Source organism: Vombatus ursinus, unplaced genomic scaffold (assembly GCF_900497805.2).
Source record: "Vombatus ursinus unplaced genomic scaffold, bare-nosed wombat genome assembly UNPS02014801.1, whole genome shotgun sequence".
Lineage (NCBI taxonomy): Eukaryota > Metazoa > Chordata > Mammalia > Diprotodontia > Vombatidae > Vombatus > Vombatus ursinus.
The window spans coordinates 1,154,385-1,173,360 of record NW_020954579.1 but is presented as its reverse complement, the minus strand read 5'-3'; the positions used below and the strand labels follow the sequence as shown (position 1 = coordinate 1,173,360).

The 18,976-nt window shown below is 38.1% G+C and overlaps 1 protein-coding gene across 2 annotated transcripts in view; it reads left to right on the top strand.

Annotated features, from left to right (window-relative positions):
* Nucleotides 1-18,684, top strand: part of WIPF2 (WAS/WASL interacting protein family member 2) — a 43,923-nt gene extending 25,239 nt beyond the window's left edge. Inside the window, exons 2-5 of one of the 2 annotated variants that reach the window (XM_027873061.1) lie at nt 13,478-13,603; nt 16,247-16,379; nt 17,027-17,143; nt 17,359-18,684. In XM_027873061.1, the coding sequence (XP_027728862.1) occupies nt 13,541-13,603; nt 16,247-16,379; nt 17,027-17,143; nt 17,359-18,098 (1,053 nt within the window). In that variant the 5' untranslated portion in view covers nt 13,478-13,540 and the 3' untranslated portion in view covers nt 18,099-18,684. The remainder of the gene's footprint in view (nt 1-13,477; nt 13,604-16,246; nt 16,380-17,026; nt 17,144-17,358) is intronic. The other variant, XM_027873060.1, reaches the window with a different exon arrangement.
* Nucleotides 18,685-18,976: the final 292 nt, after the last annotated feature.

Sequence of the window (18,976 nt, the reverse complement as noted above, 5' to 3'; positions counted from 1 at the left end):
ATACTAAAGCTCAGAGCTGAGGCTGGCAAGATAAGCTAAAAGTAACAAAAGAAGTGCTTTGTTTTGTTTTTAAGCTATATTGTGGGGTGGGAAGAAGAAGGATAGAATCCAAGTAAAATGAGGGTGGATCAGAGTAAAAGACTTAAGTTGATGGGATGATAACTGACCGCAGAGAAGAAAGAACTTCTCTTATTTTACTTCTGTTTTCTTTGCCAAGGAAAATGTCCTTTTTTGACTGAAGAACAAAAATAGCAATAGCGAGATTATACCCAAGATAAATAAGGAGATGGTCAGAGAGCATCTCTTCAGGATTTATTGACCATTTTTGTGTAATGGACCCTTTTACTAGCTGGGTGAAGCCTATGGACCCTTTCTCAGAATAATGATTTGTTACTTATCTTTATAATTGAAAGAAATGTTGAATTTTAATTAGAAGTTAGTTAAAATAAAGATAAAATGTTATTCCTATCCATGCTTTTAGACCTCCTGAAATCTATCCATGGAACTCTTAGATTAAGAATCCCTGATTTAGTTGCTCTTGATGAATTAATTGTCCCAAATGAACTACTGATGGATGTGATTACTGATCCATAGTCAGTGATATTTGAAAGGCTGAAGAATTTGATAGGTACCACAGTACTGAAGAAGGGTACCACAGTACTTTTGAAAGGAAGAGAGACTGCAAACTAGTCTCAGAGCTTGACTTCAGTTCAACAACAGGCATTTATTAAGTGCTTACTATGTGCCAGTGTACTAAGCACTGAGAATACAAATTCAAACGAAAAGAAAGACAGTTCAGCCATCCTTCATTTTTTGTACTTGACCACCATAAGTCAGCTGCTTTCTTCCCTTCTTCCACTTCTGAATTCCTCCTGGAACCTCCATTTTGAGAAAAACCCAGACCATCCATCCTTCATTTTCCAGATTACACCTAACTACTATTCCCTTGCCAGTCGACCAGATATCTCTCCCCTTTTCCCTTTTCAGTTACCTTTTATGTGTTATCTCTTTGCATTCTTTGAGGGCAGGGACTGCCTGTCTTTTTACTTGTATTTATTTCCCCATTGTTTAGTACGATGCTTGGCACTTAGTAAGTACTTAATGAATACTTATTGACTTAACAGTCTCTGGCCTCTTTTTTTTTAATAGATTATATGTGTACAGTCATGCAAAACATATTTCTCTATTAGTCATGTTGTAAAAGAAAACATGTAAAACATGTAAAAAAAAAAGGGCAGCTAGGTGGTCCAGTGGATAGAGCACTGGCCTTGGAGTCAGGAGGTCCTGAGTTCAAATCTAGCCTCAGACACTTTGACACTTACTAGCAGTGTGGCCCTGGGCAAGTCACTTAATCCCAATTGCCTCACCAAAAATAAAAAAAAAAAGGTAAAAAACAAACCCCAAAACAAGAGAAATAAAGTTTTAAAAAGCATGCTTCAGTCTACATTCAGAATCCATCAGTTCTTTCTCTGGAAGTGGATAGCATTTTTCATCATGAGTCCTTCAGAATTGTCTTAGATCATTGTATTGCTGGGAATAGCTAAGTCATTCACAGTTGATCATCATATAATATTGCTGTTACTGTGTATGGTGTTCTCCTGGTTTTGCTCACTTCACTTTGCATCAGTTCATGTAAGTCTTCCAGGTTTTTCTGAAAGTACCTTGCTTGTCATTTCTTGTATCTCAATAGTGTTAGGAGCTTATGTTCTAATGGAAGAAGGTAATACATAAAAGGGAGAAGAAAAGGGTGGGAAAGAGAGAAGGTGCCCTCCAGAAGGCATAGAAGACAAGTTAGGAGAGTCAGGGGCAGATCAAGAGAGTACTAAAGGAGTGAGCATGGTTTAGCCCAGGTGCTTTCTCAAAATGGAGGTTCTGGGAAAAACTCACCTATTGGAGGAACAGACTGCTAGTGCCTGGAGGAGAGGGCAATTCCTGGGAAATTTTAGAATGTTTATAAATGTCTAGAAAGGGGAAAATAGTTAATACAGAGAGCTAGTATGGCTTCCTCAAGGACAGGTCAAACCCGACCAACCTCTTTCCTTTTTTTTGACAAGTTTAATAAATTATTAATCTAGAGAGGAATACTGTAGATAAGTTTGCCTAGATTTTATTTTATTTTATTTTATTTTATTTTGCCTTTTTTAAGATTTTATTTATTTATTTATTTATTTATTTTTATTTATTTATTTTATATTTATTTATATTATTTTATTAAAAAAAATTTTTTTTTTAACATCCTTGCCACTTCCACATGACATCTCCCCCTTTCTCCCAATGTAATTCTCTCTTGTAACAAATAAGGATAGTCAAACAAAACATCATCATGTTGGCCATATCTGAAAATAAATGTTTCATTTCATACTTACAGACCATTACCGCTTTTCTAAAAATCAAGAGTTAGGCTTCGCTATCAGTCCTCTGAGATTGTGTTAGGATATTAGATTTATCAGCATTCTGAAACCTTTCAGCTTTACCTAGCTTTTTAGCAAAGCACTTGATAAAGTATCTCATTATTGTTGTAGGAGAGATATGGATTATATCATAATTAGAAGGATTCAGGACTGATTAGATGACTGCATGCGGACTGTTCATTAATGATTCAGTCTCAAGAGATTGCCAAGTCAAGTAAGCAAGCATTTATTAAGGCTAACTATGTGCTAAACACTAGGAATACAAATATAAGCAGAAAGACAAACTCTGTCCTCGAGGAGCTTCTGTTCTAATGAGGGAAAACACCACTTAAAAGGAAGCTGCAAAACAGGGAAAGGGGAAAGGCAAGGGTATACCTTCCATTTTTGGTGGAAGAGGGCATGGTATAAAGAACATCCAGAGAATTAGGAGAGCAGCCTGAAGAGGAATGAAGACATGGCTGGCCTACATATCCTCCTAAAAATCGAGGTTCTGGGAAAAACCGGCCAGAGGAAGAAGCTACAAGGGTGGAATTGGAGTGCCCCAAGAATGCTGGACCTTCTCGAATCTCTCAGTCAGATTTGTAGATAAAACTGATAGATGCTAGGATACAAAAAGATATTGAAAGACTTGAACATTGGGTTGAATCCACTAAGGTGAACTTCATGTAAGAATGTAAGCTCTTTGAGGACAAGTATGTTTCCAGTGCTTATAGCAGTGTTTGGCACACAGTAGGAAATTTACTAAATTAAAATATATGAATGTAAAGGAATATTATTGTGCTGTGAGAAATGAAGAAAGGATAAAGTCAAAGAAATTTTGGAGTACTTAAGTGAGCTGATACAGGCTGAAGTGAGCAGAACCAGGAAAATTTATGCAATGACTATAACATGGGAAAGGAGAACAGCTTTGAAAGACTTAAGAATTATAATAAGTACAGTGACCCATCATAACTCCAGAGGACTTATGTGTGAATCTGTTCTCTCCCAAACACATTGCTTACTTTATTCTTGGGTTTCTGCCCTTCTCAGAAGAAAGGAGGAATTCTCTGTCTTTTTAGATACAGAAAAGCCCCTAGCTCCAAGGGCAGTAGAAAACTCTTGGGGATTTTATATCTTTACATAGACTCTAATATCCAGTGCTAGGCCAATATACTTATAGGGATCATTACATGAGAGGGTTTTTATTTTTTGTCAGGAAGTGGGGCGATATAGGGAGGAATGGAAGGGGTAATGGTAGTGATACAAAAAAAGGAAGGAAAAAAGCATCAGTGACTTAAATAAATAGAAATGAGCAGTAGTAATTTCAGAAGGGAACACAGGTAGGCAGGGTTGTGGTGGAAATACCATGTTAAATTTTAAATATGCAAAAAATCAAGCTCTACTTAGGGGAAGATTTACTGCTTCATATACTGTCCTCTTTTTTTATTCTTTGTGTGGCTGAATATTCATATTGGTTGATATTAAGTTTATAATAATAAAAAGTAAAAATTTATTTTTCAAAAGTGAGTTCAAAAAGTATCCCTTTAGCTTGGGAAGAATTTTAATATTCTTATTATTAAAGGTACCTTAATTATCCATATGAAGCCTCACCATTTGTATAACACAACTTATTTTCTCTGACTAGGAGTGAGCTTTCATTCCAGTATGTAGAGTTTGATTCTCTGTTAAAGTTTTGTAGTGCTTGGAATGGAATTAACTGATTGGGGGGGGGGGATTTTTCAGTTTTTATATAGTTGGTCTTGGCATCTTTTCTTGGGGACTCTGTTCCCCACTTATGACATTGTGGATGAATGTTTTGCTTGTAATTGGTACTTTAGCTTTTGAGCTTTGTGTTATAGTTTCTGATTGCAACTCACTGGTATTAAGAAAACAGAGTGGAAAACAAGATATTCTTCTCTCCCCCACCCATCTTCTTGAAGAGCCAGTTCTTGCAGAAGGAGTTGCTGTTTTCAGGGTTAGAATTTTGAGTTGGCTGTGACCTCATTATTGCCAAATCCAGTGACCTTTTAAAATTCTCTGACACTTGAGGTAAGTCATGATTACTTCTGAGCCTGTGATTTCTTAGCTGTGAAATGGGGTTCATAATTTCCCTAGTACTTTCCTTCTAGGATTATTAGAACAATGAGAGAAAAAAGTCTTTCAGGCACTTGGCAAACTCTAAAAGACTGTAGAAATCAGTTGTTATTCTTGACTGTCCTGAACTGTTTTATACTCACTGCCTTCTGGATGGTTCTTCTTTTCTTTGCTGCCAAGGTAGGACACTTTACTTAGTTTCTTCCTGCTTGTCTATTTCTTCCCTGTCTTCTACTATTTTCATTGTGTATTGGTGTAAGGGTGGGGATGGAGGCCTGTTTGTTCATAGAGAGAATCATAATTTGAGAAATCTCACTTGCTCCCACATCTTCAGCTATCAACTCTTAGCAGATGATCCCCAAATCTGAATCTTGAGCCCAGACCTCTCTCTGAATTACAGATTAAAGATCCAGAAAAGTCTTCACAGACTGCTATGAATTTAATAAGATAAAATTTAATAGTTTCTACATTTGGGTTAAAAACAATCAACTTGAAGAAGTATAGGATTGGGGATTCCTGGCTAGATAACAGGTCTTGTGAAGGATTGATTTTTGTGGATTTAAATTTAAATTTAAATCAACAGTATGAAATGGCATTCAAAAAAGCCAGTGTGATTTAAAAAAAAATTAATAAATGAACATTTTTAGGCACTTGCTACTTGCCAGACATTATGTTAGGTGGTAATGATAAAAAGACAAATAGTGAAATAGTCCCTAGTCTTTAAGAAGCATATATTCTTTGGGGGAGATCTTTCATGTATAAATAGATACAGAGTAAATCCAAATTAAATACGAAGTAGTTATGGTGGGAGGGCCCTTGGAGTTAGGGAGATCAGGAAAGGTTTCATGAAGAAGGTGGTGCTTTAGCTGAGTCTTGAAGTAAGGAATAATACTAAGCCAAAGATTTTAGAGTATGTCAAGACACCTGGTGTTCATAAATAGGGAGATGATTTTTTTACTGTACTCTCCCCAGGTCAGACCATATCTCAAATCCTTTCTTCAGTTTTTGGTACCGTGTTTTAGAAAGGACTTGACAACCTGAAGAAAGTGCCAGAGGAGAGTGTTAGATTGAGGAGACGATGCCATAGGATTGGTTGAAAGAATTGGAGATGGTTAACCTGGAGAAGAGAATACAAGTCATAGGAGAGCAATGATAACTACCTCAAAGGGCTGGTATGTGGAAGAAGGAATATACTTGTTCTACTTGACTCCAAGGAGAACTAAGATAGATGGAAGCTGCCGAGAGGTAGATTTCAGCTCATTGAAATGAAAAGCTTATAATGGAAACTGTCCAAAAGTGGAGTGAACTTCTTTGGGAAATAGTTATTTCCTCCTCATCTGGGTTCTTTCAGAAGATGCTGCATAATCACTTATTGAGGATAATGTAGATGGGTTTCCTTGCTGTACTACACAGGCCATAAAAATATTTGTAACTTCTATATGTATCTCATACTGAGTAACTCACTAGCCTGCCAGAACTACCTGTTGAGAATGACAATTACTACCAATTATAATAATAGATTTAGAACTGGAAGGAAAGGAGGAAGAGAGGAGAATAAGTATTTATTAAGTGTCTACTATGTGCCAGGAACCATGCCAAGTGCTTTACAAATATCTAATTTGATCCTCACAACAACCCTTGGAGGTAGGTGCTATTATTAACCCCATTTTATAGTTGAGGAAACTGAGGCAAACAAGTTAAGTGATTTGCCTAAGGTCACAGAGATATTAAGCATTTGAGGTAAAATTTGCACTTAAGACTTCCTGACACCAGCACCAGTGCTTTGTCTACTACACCACCTACCTGCCAAGAGACTTTAGAGTTCATCTATTTATCTGGTTGGGTGAGGAAACCCAGGGTAAAAATTTTTGTCTTCTGATTTCAAATCCAGCCTTCCTTACATGTCACAGACTCCTCAGCCTGGCTTTTATGGCCCTCCGTAGTTTGGCATCACCATGTCTTTCCAGTCTTATCTTTTACTTTTCAACTATACATCTCTGTGTTCCAGCCATACTAGATGTCTTATTGTTCCTGCCTGTTACTTTCCCAACTTCTCAGACTTTACTTCATGCTCTTTCCTATGTCTGCTTTACCCTCTTTTCTTTACCACCTTTTGCATTCCTGGTCATCTGCTCTCCTGTAGTAAAAACAAACAAAATTCCCCAAAACATTTCCCCCCTTTCTCACACACCATACATAACCTTTAGTTAATATGAGGCATTCACAAATAAATTTTGAGCCTCATTGATTTGATAGATTCCTCAAATGATTCATATCACAACCCATACCTGCCTGTCCTATGATTCATCCATATTTTCCCAAAAGTTCACTACAGGGAATTAGTCCACTGTACCAATGAATAGAGGAGGTTTTCCTCTATTCCCTCTAACATCATGAGGTTTCCAATGGGTCGGTCTGGCTGTTCACTTGTCATCCCTTGCTCTTGTCCTATGACCCACTCATCTTTTTCTCTCCTACAGTTCTTTGATGACATCCTTTATGCCTCCTCTTAATAGTTCCTCATTGCTTGTATGTGGCAACCTGTTGACACCCATCATATGCCTCTCTATTGCTTTCTATGTGATATTCTTGATTTCTTCAGTGGCAATGGTAGTCTGACTGCTCTGTAACAATACCAATGAAATGTTAATATTGGAAAAGTGATCTTTTATTTAATGAGAAGCTTGAGGTTACTGAAAGAACTTTGCCATTTCCTTGAAAGCAGTGCAGTTTGCTTTTCTCCAGCTCTTCCACTCTGGGCTCAGTTCATCTGCATCGTTTCCTTCTGATATACGTACTGTTGGACAGGCTCTGTAGAGTGTTCTTCCAAATGCATGTTAGAATCCAGGCAATAGAAACTCTTCACCTACTTGTTTTGTTTTTTTTTCCTGTATATGGATAGGCCAAATTCCTTTGAGTGATTTTAAGACTCTTGCAAGTGCCTTTGTGGTTCTGGAGTCTTCTTCAATCAGTACAGTGTCATCAGCAAATAAGGATACACCTCTTCAGCCATACGGAATCCCTTTTTAACCTGGACTCTGTGCTGGCTCCCCTCTATTTCTCCATTTCTCCCCAAGCACAGTGGTAAATACCTTTGGTGAGCAAACATCTCCCTATTGCATGCTTTGCTTGCATGATATGTATTATCACAGGGTCATTGAAAAAAAGGTGACTGAGAGAAAATCATTAACTACTGACCTATATGCCTCTTTTTCCATCTATACAGAATCTTTGTGAGTCATCCATATACAAATCAAGGGCAGGCCTTTTTTTCCCCCTAAAATTATTATTTATTTTTAACATTGTTTTTGAATTTTGAATTCCAGATTCTTTCTTTCCCTCCACCCCTCCCCCACCCACAAAAAGGCAGACAATATGCTATCAGTTATACATGTGAAACATATTTTCATATTAGCTGTATCACAAAAAAAAATAATAATAAATTGAGAAAATTGTACTTCAGCTTGCAGAATTCATCAGTTCTCTCTCTGGAGGTGGATATCATTTTTTCATCATGCGTCCTTTGGAATTGTCTTGAAGCCAAGTCTTTCACAGTTGATCATCATTACAACATTGCTGTTACTAGCACAATGATCTCTTGGTTCTTTGTACTCCATTTTGCATCAGTTCATATAGGTCTTGCCATGTTTTCTTTTTTTTCTGAAATTATCCTTCTCATCATTTTCCACAGCACAATAGTATTCCATCACAGTCATATATTACAACTTGTTTCAGCCATTCCTTAATTGATGAGCATCCCCTCAATTTCCAATTCTTTGCCACTTCTAAAAGAGCTACTAGAAAAATTTTTGTACATATAGTTCTTTTCCTTCTTCTTTGATATCTTTAGGATACACTCCTAATAGTGATATAGCAAGGTCAAAGGCTATGCACAGCTTTATAGCCCTTTGGGCCTAGTTCCAGGTTTTTCTCCATAATGTTTGGACGAGTTCACTACTGTACCAGCAATTCATTAATGCACCTATTTTCCCTCATCCCTTCCAGCAATTGTCATTTCTGATAGGTGTGAGGTAGTAATTCAGAGTTGTTTTAATTTGCTTTTTTCTAATCAATAGTGATTTAGATAATTTTTTCATATTTTTTCATATGACTGTAGATAGCTTTGATTTCTTTTTCTGAAAACTGCCTGTTCATGTCCTTTGACCATTTATTAATTGGGAATGGCTCTTATTTTTATAAATTTGACTCAGTTCTCTACTCAGTATATGTTTGAGAAATGAATCCTTTGTCAGAGAAACTTGCTGTAAAAATTTTTTATATTACTTCATTGTCTGTGGTACCTTTAAGCAAAATGTAGTTTCCCTGATTACCTCTTTCAAATAAGATCTGTTTTTGCTTTTGATTTGTCTGAGATCGTGATTGCCACCCTAATGGGCGATCTTTTTGCAAGCAGTATTTAACAGCAAATCATGTTGGTGAAGACTATCTCTGGCTAATACCATTGTCAGACAAATTATTGTTTCTATCAGGAGGTGACTGAGGTAGAAGAAACCCTTAAAGCAGTTTCAGAGTCAAAGGGAGTAAAGAAATTACTATGATCAGTGCAGAAGATATCTCATCAAAAACATCACTGACAACTACACTGTAGTAATGCCAATGGCCTTTACAGCTTCATCCTGAAGACCTGGGTGTATAACATTGACCCACTCCCCCTCACCCTCAGACATTCCTCCAAATTCACTTGAAGAAAAATGAGACCTTGGTGCTCCAGATAAAGATTATTTTCTTATGGTGGTCAAGAATCCAAGAGAATAATTTATTTTCGTGGTACCAGTTTTCCCCACTCAATTTAATTGCCCCATGTAAAAGAAAGCATTAATGTTAATTCTCTTTTGCCACCAAATATTTGTGTGGAAAACAAGACTACTTCCAACCATATTTGCAGAGATAATGTGACTCAAGGTGAATTTTCTTATCCTTTCATTTACTATCTTGAATCTTCAGTGGCTGGAACTGGAACCTTCAGCTATCGGTAAGACTCTTCTTTGATGGACTGGGAATGTGCCAGAGGAGATCTGACAGTCCTGTGCCTCGCACATACCTCAGTTCCCTTTTACCAGGCGAGTCCTACTTTGCTCTATTGCCCTAATCAGGAATCCAGGTGCACATGAAACCCCAAACAGTGCTTTTGACTTCTTGTTTAAATCTTTTTCTTTTTTTTTTTTTACTTTGGAAGCCTGTCTTAACTTTAGTTAGATTAAAGGAAACAAACAAAAATGAATTATCTTTTTTAAAATGAATCGTATCTTTACCATGCCCCAATTAAGTGAAAGGTATAGTAAATATAAAATGTCATTGTGGTTATTGTTTGTTGATTACAAAATTTTGTTTGTATAATGAGATTGTGCTTTATATAGGTTCCTTTATTTAATCTTAGGGAAAAAATTATTCTGAACTTAAGCTTCAAAAAAAGTGAACATTTCCATGTACACAGCAGAACACAAAAATGATTCTTTATGACACTGAAAATCTTTTCAGAACACTTTTAAAAAGTACGTAATAATTTCTACATGTTATTTTAAAAACTATCCTGCTTCTCCATGCTTCCTTCTGCTTTCTTTTGTGAAGCATTTAAAAAATGTTAATGATGGCCTTTTTTTTTTCTTTTGGTAAGACTATTGCTAACCCACCCTATACCCTGACTAATACCTTCCATGCCCATTAAAAACCTGAAGGAAGAAAGAAGGGGAAAAAACCCCTTGCAACAAGGAAAGTCAGGCAAAATAAACCTTTTCAGTGGCTCTGTCCAAAAATAAAGGCCTCTGCTTTTGTATTCATCACTTTGTCAGGAGGGTGAGTAACATGTTTTATCAGAGGTCCTCTGGAGACTTGTTTGGTTGTGACATTGATGAGAGTCCTCAAGTCTTTCAAAGAAACCATCGATTGGGAGAAAATCTTTGTTATCACATAGGTCTAATGAAGTCCCCAATATCCAAAATATGTGGCTAATTAACACAGATATGCAAGAGCTATTGCCCATTGGATACGTGATCAGAGGGCAGGAACAAATATTTTAGTCAAAATTGTCTCTAGTACCTGTAAGGATGCTGGGGGTAGAAAATTAAAACAATGAAAATAGTTGCAGTCTTTAAGTAGCTTAAGTTCTCTCTGGGGAAGTAACGAGTGTATGTAAGTATTTTATTCATATGTATCATATGTGTCTGTGTGTGTGTGTATGCACATACACATATATACAAAGTAAATAGTAAGAAATGTCAGGTGAAGCACTTAAAACTAGAGGGATCAGGAAAGGCTTCATGTTGCAGCTTTTGTTGCTTGAGCTGAGCTTTGAAGGATGATAAGAATTCTAAGATGATGAGAAGAGAAAGTTCTTTAAAGAATTGTAAACTATTAACCACATTAAAGATTGCTTGAATTACTGGCAAATTAAAACAGGTTTTACCTCACACCCAACAAATTAGGAAAGATGACAAAGGCTGTAAATAGTTAACAAGTACTAAGGGAAGGCAAGCATACTTACACAGGTGTACGATACTCTGTTGGTAGAGCTCAGAATTGGTCCAACCATTCTGGAAAGCAATTTGGAATTGTGAAAAAAGTGACCAAATTATCTATACTCTTTGATCCAAAGATCCCACTGCTAAACACATAATTTAAGCTTAATATATAATCCAAAACAAACAAACAAAAGGTCACATGTACATAAAAATGATCATAGCAACAGTTTCTGTGATAGCAAAGAAATGGAAATAAAGTAGATGCCCATAGATTGGGGAGTGGCCAAATTGTGGTACGCATGAGTTAACTGGAATATTATTGTACTCTAAGACTGAAGAATTCAGGGAAGCATGGGAAAACTTATTTAAGTTGATACAGAGTAAAATAAGCAGGAAAACAGTATACACAAAGATTGTAACAATGCAAAGTGAAAGAAATAAAAGACTCCTGAAACTGCAAACTACGTAATTTTAATGACAAATTTTGGCTCTGGAGACTCACTCTTGGGCTTTTTATCACACACAGGCCCCAACTGGCCACAGCATCTTGTAAATTTTTTTTAAATTAATGCCTTTTATTTTTGTATCATACTCATTTGTTAATATATGCTACCACACAACAGTATTTAAAAAGAAGAAAACTCCAGCAATTTGGCAAAACTAGCCCAAAAAAATCAACCAAATGACAGTATGTATAATATTCCACCTATCATCTCCCCACTGTTGCATTGATAGAAGGGAGATGGCATATATTTGGAAATGAATATGATATAAAAACAAAAGGTATCAACATAAAAGATTTTTAAAATGCAATGGCCATCTGGTAATCTGCTCTTGTATGTTATATGTGGTCCTGAAGTGAACTAATTTTCTTTGGGTCAGTATCTACTGTGTGGTGGCTGGTGTTAGAGTTGCTTGTCCTTTTATTTGGTGTTATAAGTCATTAGATGCTTGTTTGGATCTCTTTCCCAGTTCTCAAAATAGATTCTGAAGGTCTTTCCAGCTGAGCCTCTACAGATAACACTGGAGCTATAAGGTAGGCTAGTAGCAGAATTTCTGAGTGCTAACTGGAGCTAGTTAGAAATATGTCTAGGTAGGCTAACTTTTTTTTTTAAAAATTAGACTTTTTTTCCCCAATCAGTATTCTAACAGCCACTTTGATTAAGGATGAGAGGAATGGATGTGAAGAATAACACATATAAATGACTGAAGCATTTTATTGTCTGGGAATGTATAGAACAATTTTTCTCCTTTCCTTTTGAAAAAAAATTATTTTAGTGTTTTTTCTGCTGAAGGGTGCTTATCTTATAGGAATTTGCTGCTTTGTTTAGTTTTTTAAGTCCTGTTGTGCTAGGTCAGCTGGCAAAAACTGGTACTTGGCTTTGAAACTGGAAGCAGAAATTTTTCTCTCGCAGGTGACTTTGTTATTCTCTCTCTTTTTTTTTTAAAAGGCAGTTGGGGTTAAGTGACTTGCCCAGGGTCACACAGCTAGTAAGTATCAAGTGTTTGGTCTGAGGCCGAATTTGAACTCAGGTCCTCCTGACTTCAGGGCTGGTACTCTATCAGCTGCGCCACCTAGCTGCCCCAACTCTGTTGTTCTCTAGAGATGAGTTTGGACACTGCTTCTGCTGTTGGCATTACCCAATTCAAGTAGTCACCCCAACATTGTCATTTTCTTCATATAAGGCCAAGGGGAAACTTAGTTCTGTTTGATACACAGCCCCGTGAAGTACTGTACTGGAAGGGATTTGGCTTGGGTGGGCCATCTCAGTTGTATCTCTGATCCAACTCCATGCTCTGTGTTACTAAGACCTTTTCTTTTAACTATTCACAGGGTACTTAAAGAGAATTTTAGGTCTCCAAAGGGGGAAAAAACTTCATGGTTATCACACAGAAGTTCTGATCAGTTCTTTCTAAGGAGACTGGCAAACCTGATTTCTCCTTTCTGTTCTCTCTGGGACTGTCTTTGCTGTTTTGATCTTTGGAATTTGTCTTAATGCATATGATCTTCTAATCCTAATTGGGTACAACTTCTGGCTTTTCTCATGGACTAAGCTCATTAGACACTGAATTCTGTAATAATTTTATTTTTTAGCTAAACTAGTTTCTCTGACATTTGTGTGGTTTTGTTTGTTGCTTTGGTCATCAGTGGGGGTATCAGATTCATAATGGCTTATTAGTTCTTTATGGCTGAGTGTTAAGTAAGGGTTCTTGGTTCTAACTGTACTGGGTAACTTTGCATAAATCAATTTTCCTTCTTTCTCTCTGAAGTGGTGAAATGATGACTGCAGTGGAGCACAAAACTAGAGTTTTTTTCTAAAGCTCTCTGAGATCTTAATGATAACTAAAATAAAAAGGTAATGTTAATGCTGTGGTCAAGTATCTGAGAGGTGGATGTGTTGTGTGCACTGCTTCACCTGAAGTGGTATCTAACATAATAAGTAAATGGTTCTTTTAGCCACTGAATTCTAGTGTGAAGAAGTATTTTTATGCATGTTTTAATTTTATTTGCAGGTATATGAGTGGCCCAAGGCTTCCGACCATTAAAAGACAGCACCAACTGGGAGCAGGGCAAGGATGCCGATTCCGCCTCCTCCTCCTCCTCCACCTGGTCCACCTCCACCCCCCACTTTTAACCAGGTAGCATTCTGTCCACTAAAGCATTAGTCTCAAAATCAAAATGCTGTTTTAAGTGTCACTTATTAATCTGCTTGTACAGCTGCTAAGTATTTTGTTTCTCTTCACACATTCTTGTTAGTCATTTATTCATTCAGATCATTCCTTCAGAAATACTTATTAAGCACCTGTTCTATGAACACCTATTAGATCTGAGGTCTTTTCACTCATTGAGCTTTCAGTTTAGTAGAGGCATAAGACATAACTACAGATAATGATGACATATAGCGCTATGTGGTAAACATACTGGAGAATGGTAAACAAAGTATTATGTGAATTTAGAGGTCGAGTATCTTTATCAAGAAAAGCTTCATGTAGTAGGTGGCATTTGAGTTAAGCTTTAAACAATGGATAGAAATTTGACAGAAAAACAGAAGAGCCTAAGAGACCAACTAGTCCATCTTGTACCTGATCAGGAATCCTGACAGCATCCCTGTCAAAAGATCATCCACTTAGCTTTTCCTCGAAGACCTTTTGTGAAGAGGTGCCCACTACATCCTCCTGTGGCAGTCCATTGCACTTTCAGTTTGCTTTAATTGTATGGAAGTTTTTCCTTTTGCAACTCAAATATGTCTTTGTGCAACTTCTGTTACAACTTTTGCACATTGTTTGTAGTTCTTTGTTCTAGTGCCAAGCAGAATAAATCTAATCCTCCCACATGACAATCCTTCCGCTACTTGAAGACAGCTATTATGTTCTTCTAGATCAGGGGTGAGGAACCTGCAGCCTTGAGGTCACATGTGGCCTTTTGACTGAATCCAAGTTTTACAGAACAAATTCTTTTATTAAAGGGATTTGTTCTGTGAAGTTTGGATTCAGTTAAAAGGCTGTACTTGAGGACCTAGAGGGCCACATGTGGCCTCAGAGCTGCAGGTTCCCCACCCCTGTTCTAGATCTCTAGATTAAGTTATATTTCTCTGAACTGATCCTTATGTGGCATGATATTGGGGGCATTTACCATTCTGGTCACCCTCCTGTGAACATTTTTTAGGTTGTTTATGTCCTTCCTAAAATGTGGGGTCCAGTATACGATACTCCTGATATACTCCACCCTTGACAGACCACAGCAGGAGTATCCTGTCACTGTTTGTGGACATTTTGCCAATCTTGTTTCAATTGAACATTCACTTAGCTTATTTGATTGCCGTTTTACAATGTTGACTCATGTTGAACTTGTTCTACACTAAGATTCCTAGATTTTTTTTTAGATAGGATGGAGTAGGAGGAGGAACTATTGTTTCATTATAAAACTATTTGTCCTACAAATGTGAATGTGTCGCTCCTCTGTTCATCATGAAAAAGAGGATGGGCATTCCTACTACTTGCTAATTGTTCAGTGTACCTCTTCTCTCTTCTTACTCCCTGAGTCAATTCGTGTCAAAAGTAGAGCTAGACAAAACTGACATTCCCCAAATACAAAGAAAAGGGTAGGAAGCTTGTGGAATATATTGGTAAAAAGCATCCACAGCCTTGAAAATGGAGACAAAAAGGCTTAGGTTGTAAGCTCTTAAAGGATCCAAGACCATGGCTTTTATAACTCACTTTATGGAAGTATGGAATGTTACAGTTGGGTGTCATCTAGTCTCATTTCCTCATTTCTCAGATGAGTAAACCTAGAGAGCTTAAATAATTTGCTTGAAGTTACACAGCTACCTAATAGAATTTCCAAGATCAAAATCTAAGGCTTTAGCCTTGGAGTTCATGGTTCTGTCCATTATATACTATGCTGCTATAGCTAATATTTCCCAAACATTTTACACTATTAAAACTTAAAAGAGAGCTAAGATTTTTGGAACACCTTGTTTAGTGCTTTAAGGTTAGCAACATACTTTATGTGTATTACTTCATTTGATCCTAACAACCTTGTAAGGTAGATGCTGTTATTCCTGTTTTAGAGATGAGGAAACCGAGGATCAGTGAGGTTAAGTAACTTGCTCATGGACATACAGCTGAGGTAGAGTTTGAGAATGGGTTTTCCTGACCCAAGTTTAACACTCTATCTACCATGTCATGCTACTGTATACCAGGAAAGTTATGTTTGCCTTGGACATTGAAATTTTTGTCTCTACCCAGCTGCATAGCCCTGATCCAGCTACTGTCTGAATCATCTTGGGTTTGGCTATTGCCAAGGCAGTAGTACTGAACTCTTTTCTCCTATGTTCCTTTTTCCTCCTTTTCTTCCCTCTCCTTTTTGTGGAGCCCTAAACTTTAACCTGAGGTGATGGCCTACAGTGTCCTGACTAGACCATATAGAGGAGAAATGTGATTTTTTATTGGGGAAGGGTTTCTTTCTACTAGTTCATTAGAAGCTTCCAAAGATGAAGTTAGCTTTCCCCACATCTCTAGGCAACAGTCTGAGGGGAGATGAACTGAATTGAAAGTAAATTAAATTTAGGCTAGGTTTTAATAGGAGGAATTAGGGAAAGATTATCAGTACCAGGAGCCAAGAGACTGAAGAAGGCTATGGGATCTTCCCCAAGGTGGGTGTGTGGTCTTTAAAAGGAGAGATTAGAGTCTGTTCCATAATATGTAGGCCAGTACAACCTGTAGGAGGGCATGTAGCAATTATTTATGATGATGTTGACTTTCTGGTATGAACTCTTGTAGGCAAACACAGAACCACCCAAGCTGAGTCGAGATGAACAGCGGGGCCGAGGTGCCCTATTACAGGACATCTGCAAAGGGACACGGCTGAAAAAAGTGACTCATGTCAATGATCGGAGTGCTCCAGTCCTTGAGAGTAAGTGACAGGTTATATCTTCCTGTCTGTAAACTCCTGGCCTCCCAGGGCTGGTTCTGAAATTTGTCATTGCTGGCTTGTTTTTGCTTTAATTGCCGAAACCTGAGTTGACAAGTTTCCTTCCATTCGTTAGGAAAGTTTTTCTTCATCAGACTCCCATCTGCCATAGCTCTTGTGCTTGTATGTGTCAGGGACAGATCTTTATCTTTTTCCAGAAGAGATTCCTAAATCCCCATACATGTCTCAGGTTTCACAGATGTTTCCATGGGCCACCATTGTAGGCCTGTGGGCCAATCTTTCATACCTGAATCTCCTTATTCGTTGTACCCTTTGACATCAGGGACTTTTAAAAGTAGTGTTACTTTGAGTTGAGGGTGCAAGATTAGGGGAGAATCTCTTTAATGTTCTTGAGCTGGTGGGGAGCTCCTTGCCATAGTCAGGAATAGCTTTACTCCTTTTGAAAAGCTATGAAACAAGACCCACCCTCTGTTCCTTGAATGAGAAAAATGGACATATTCTTTCTCTTGCTAGGATGTTTGCTTATTGTGGTCAGGATTGAAGAAAAGGGATTCTTTCTGAGGACTACACCTGGATATCAAGGGAGCTTAGACTATGTAATAACTTGGAAGTGGTTGTATATTTTGCAGAACCCAAAGGAGGAAGTGGGGGTTATGGTTCTGGAATAAATGCCCTACAGCCCAAGGGAGGTCTCTTCCAAGGAGGAGTGCCAAAACTCAGACCTGTTGGAACAAAGGACATTTCAGGTATCTGGTCAGTTTTTTTTTTCTTCCCTAAACAAAGCATATGTGGGGAGGGGGCGTTGAAAGTAACAGAAAACAATATTATGCAATAAATTTGTTGATATTTCCAGACTGAATAAGAACCCTAAACTAAAATTTTCTTTCTTATTGTAAGGTCTAACTAATAACTCGCCATGAAACTGTTTTTGCTGATTCCATTATTTCTGGTTTCTTTGCAGAGAACCTAGCTGGCAAGACAGTTTTACAGGTCTCTGGTTCCCGAGCCACTGCCCCAAGGCCCCCAGTGTCCACAGGCAATAGCCGGCCCCAAGATGATTCAGACAGTAGCCGAGCTTCCCTCCCAGAACTGCCACGGATGCAGAGACCCTCTTTACCGGACCTATCCCGGCCCAATTCCACCAGCAGCACGGGCATGAAACATAGTTCTTCGGCTCCCCCACCACCACCCCCTGGGCGCCGTGCCAATGCACCCCCTGCACCTTTGCCTATGCACAGCAACAAAGCCCCATCCTACAACAGAGAGAAGCCTTTGCCGCCAACCCCTGGACAGAGGCCTCTCCCTGGCCGAGAAGGGCCTCCTGCACCACCTCCAATTAAGCCACCTCCTTCCCCTGTGAATATTAGGACAGGATCAACTGGGCATAACCAGTCTTTGGCTCCCCCTCCTCCACCTTACCGTCAGCCCCCTGGTGTCCCCAATGGGCCCTCAAGTCCTACTAAAGAGTCAGCCCCTGAGCTGCCACAGAGACACAATTCTTTACATAGGAAGACACCAGGGCTCGTTAGAGGCCTGGCACCTCCCCCACCCACCTCAGTCTCACCTTCTTTACAGAGTAGTAGACCACCTCCCCCTGCCCGAGAACCTCCCAGTCGGGGAGCAGGTAAGTGCTTTTTAAAGCTTCTTTCTCATTATTTTATTGTTTATACAGAATGTCTTGTCCAGTGCCTGAAAAATTGAGGAAATCTAGCTTAGCTTTTCTTCTTGACAGTTGATTGAGAATACTCTTTGTAGAGATGACTAAAGACAGATCCCCTCTAAGGATACCTCTAAGCAGGTTAGAAGTTGAGGGGTAGACTGGACGAGATGACTATTCCTGGGGCCTCTCTAGTTTAAGCAATTTAAATTCCCACATGTTGCTGTTGGACTTGTGCTTAGAGCTCTCTGTGTACCAGTTTTTAAAGGTATGGCTCATGAAAGTTGGCCAAGTAATTACTGGTCTTGTAAAGCACACCTTACAAAGTTAGAATTATTTTAGCTAGGTTGGGTTAGTAAAAAGAGTAAGATGCTTCCTTTTAGGAGCCTATAATTTCAGATAGGCACACTGTCTTAAAGCATGAAGCAGCCCTGTATGTTCTAGACCCTGTATCTATAGCTTAAATGTAAGTAGGGATTGATTTATATAGAAGACTTACCTACATTTAATCCCATGCTGAAGGGCTGAAATACCTGAGGAAGCCATGATGCATCTTGACCTAGAGCTTAGGTTTTTGTACCCTTTTTTCAGGTATACTTTAAAAAATTGTCTTTTTCATGAACTTAACAAATGTGAACAAAGCAAAAATTTTCATATACAAAGAACAGAAAAGGGAATTGAATATATATAACCATGAATTTCTGTTATGTACAGTTTTTAAAAAATTATATTAAATTTAACACACATTGATACCAACATCGTCCTGCTTGTCTCTGCCCCTTTCTGGATTTTTTTTTTTGCTCTCTTCTGTGTAATTTTTTAATGTTTTGTTAATGTTCTTTTTTTCACCCCAACACTATTGCTACCCCCCAACTTCCCCATCTCTCAAATTCAAGCCTTTTTTTGGAACCAGTAAGTATAG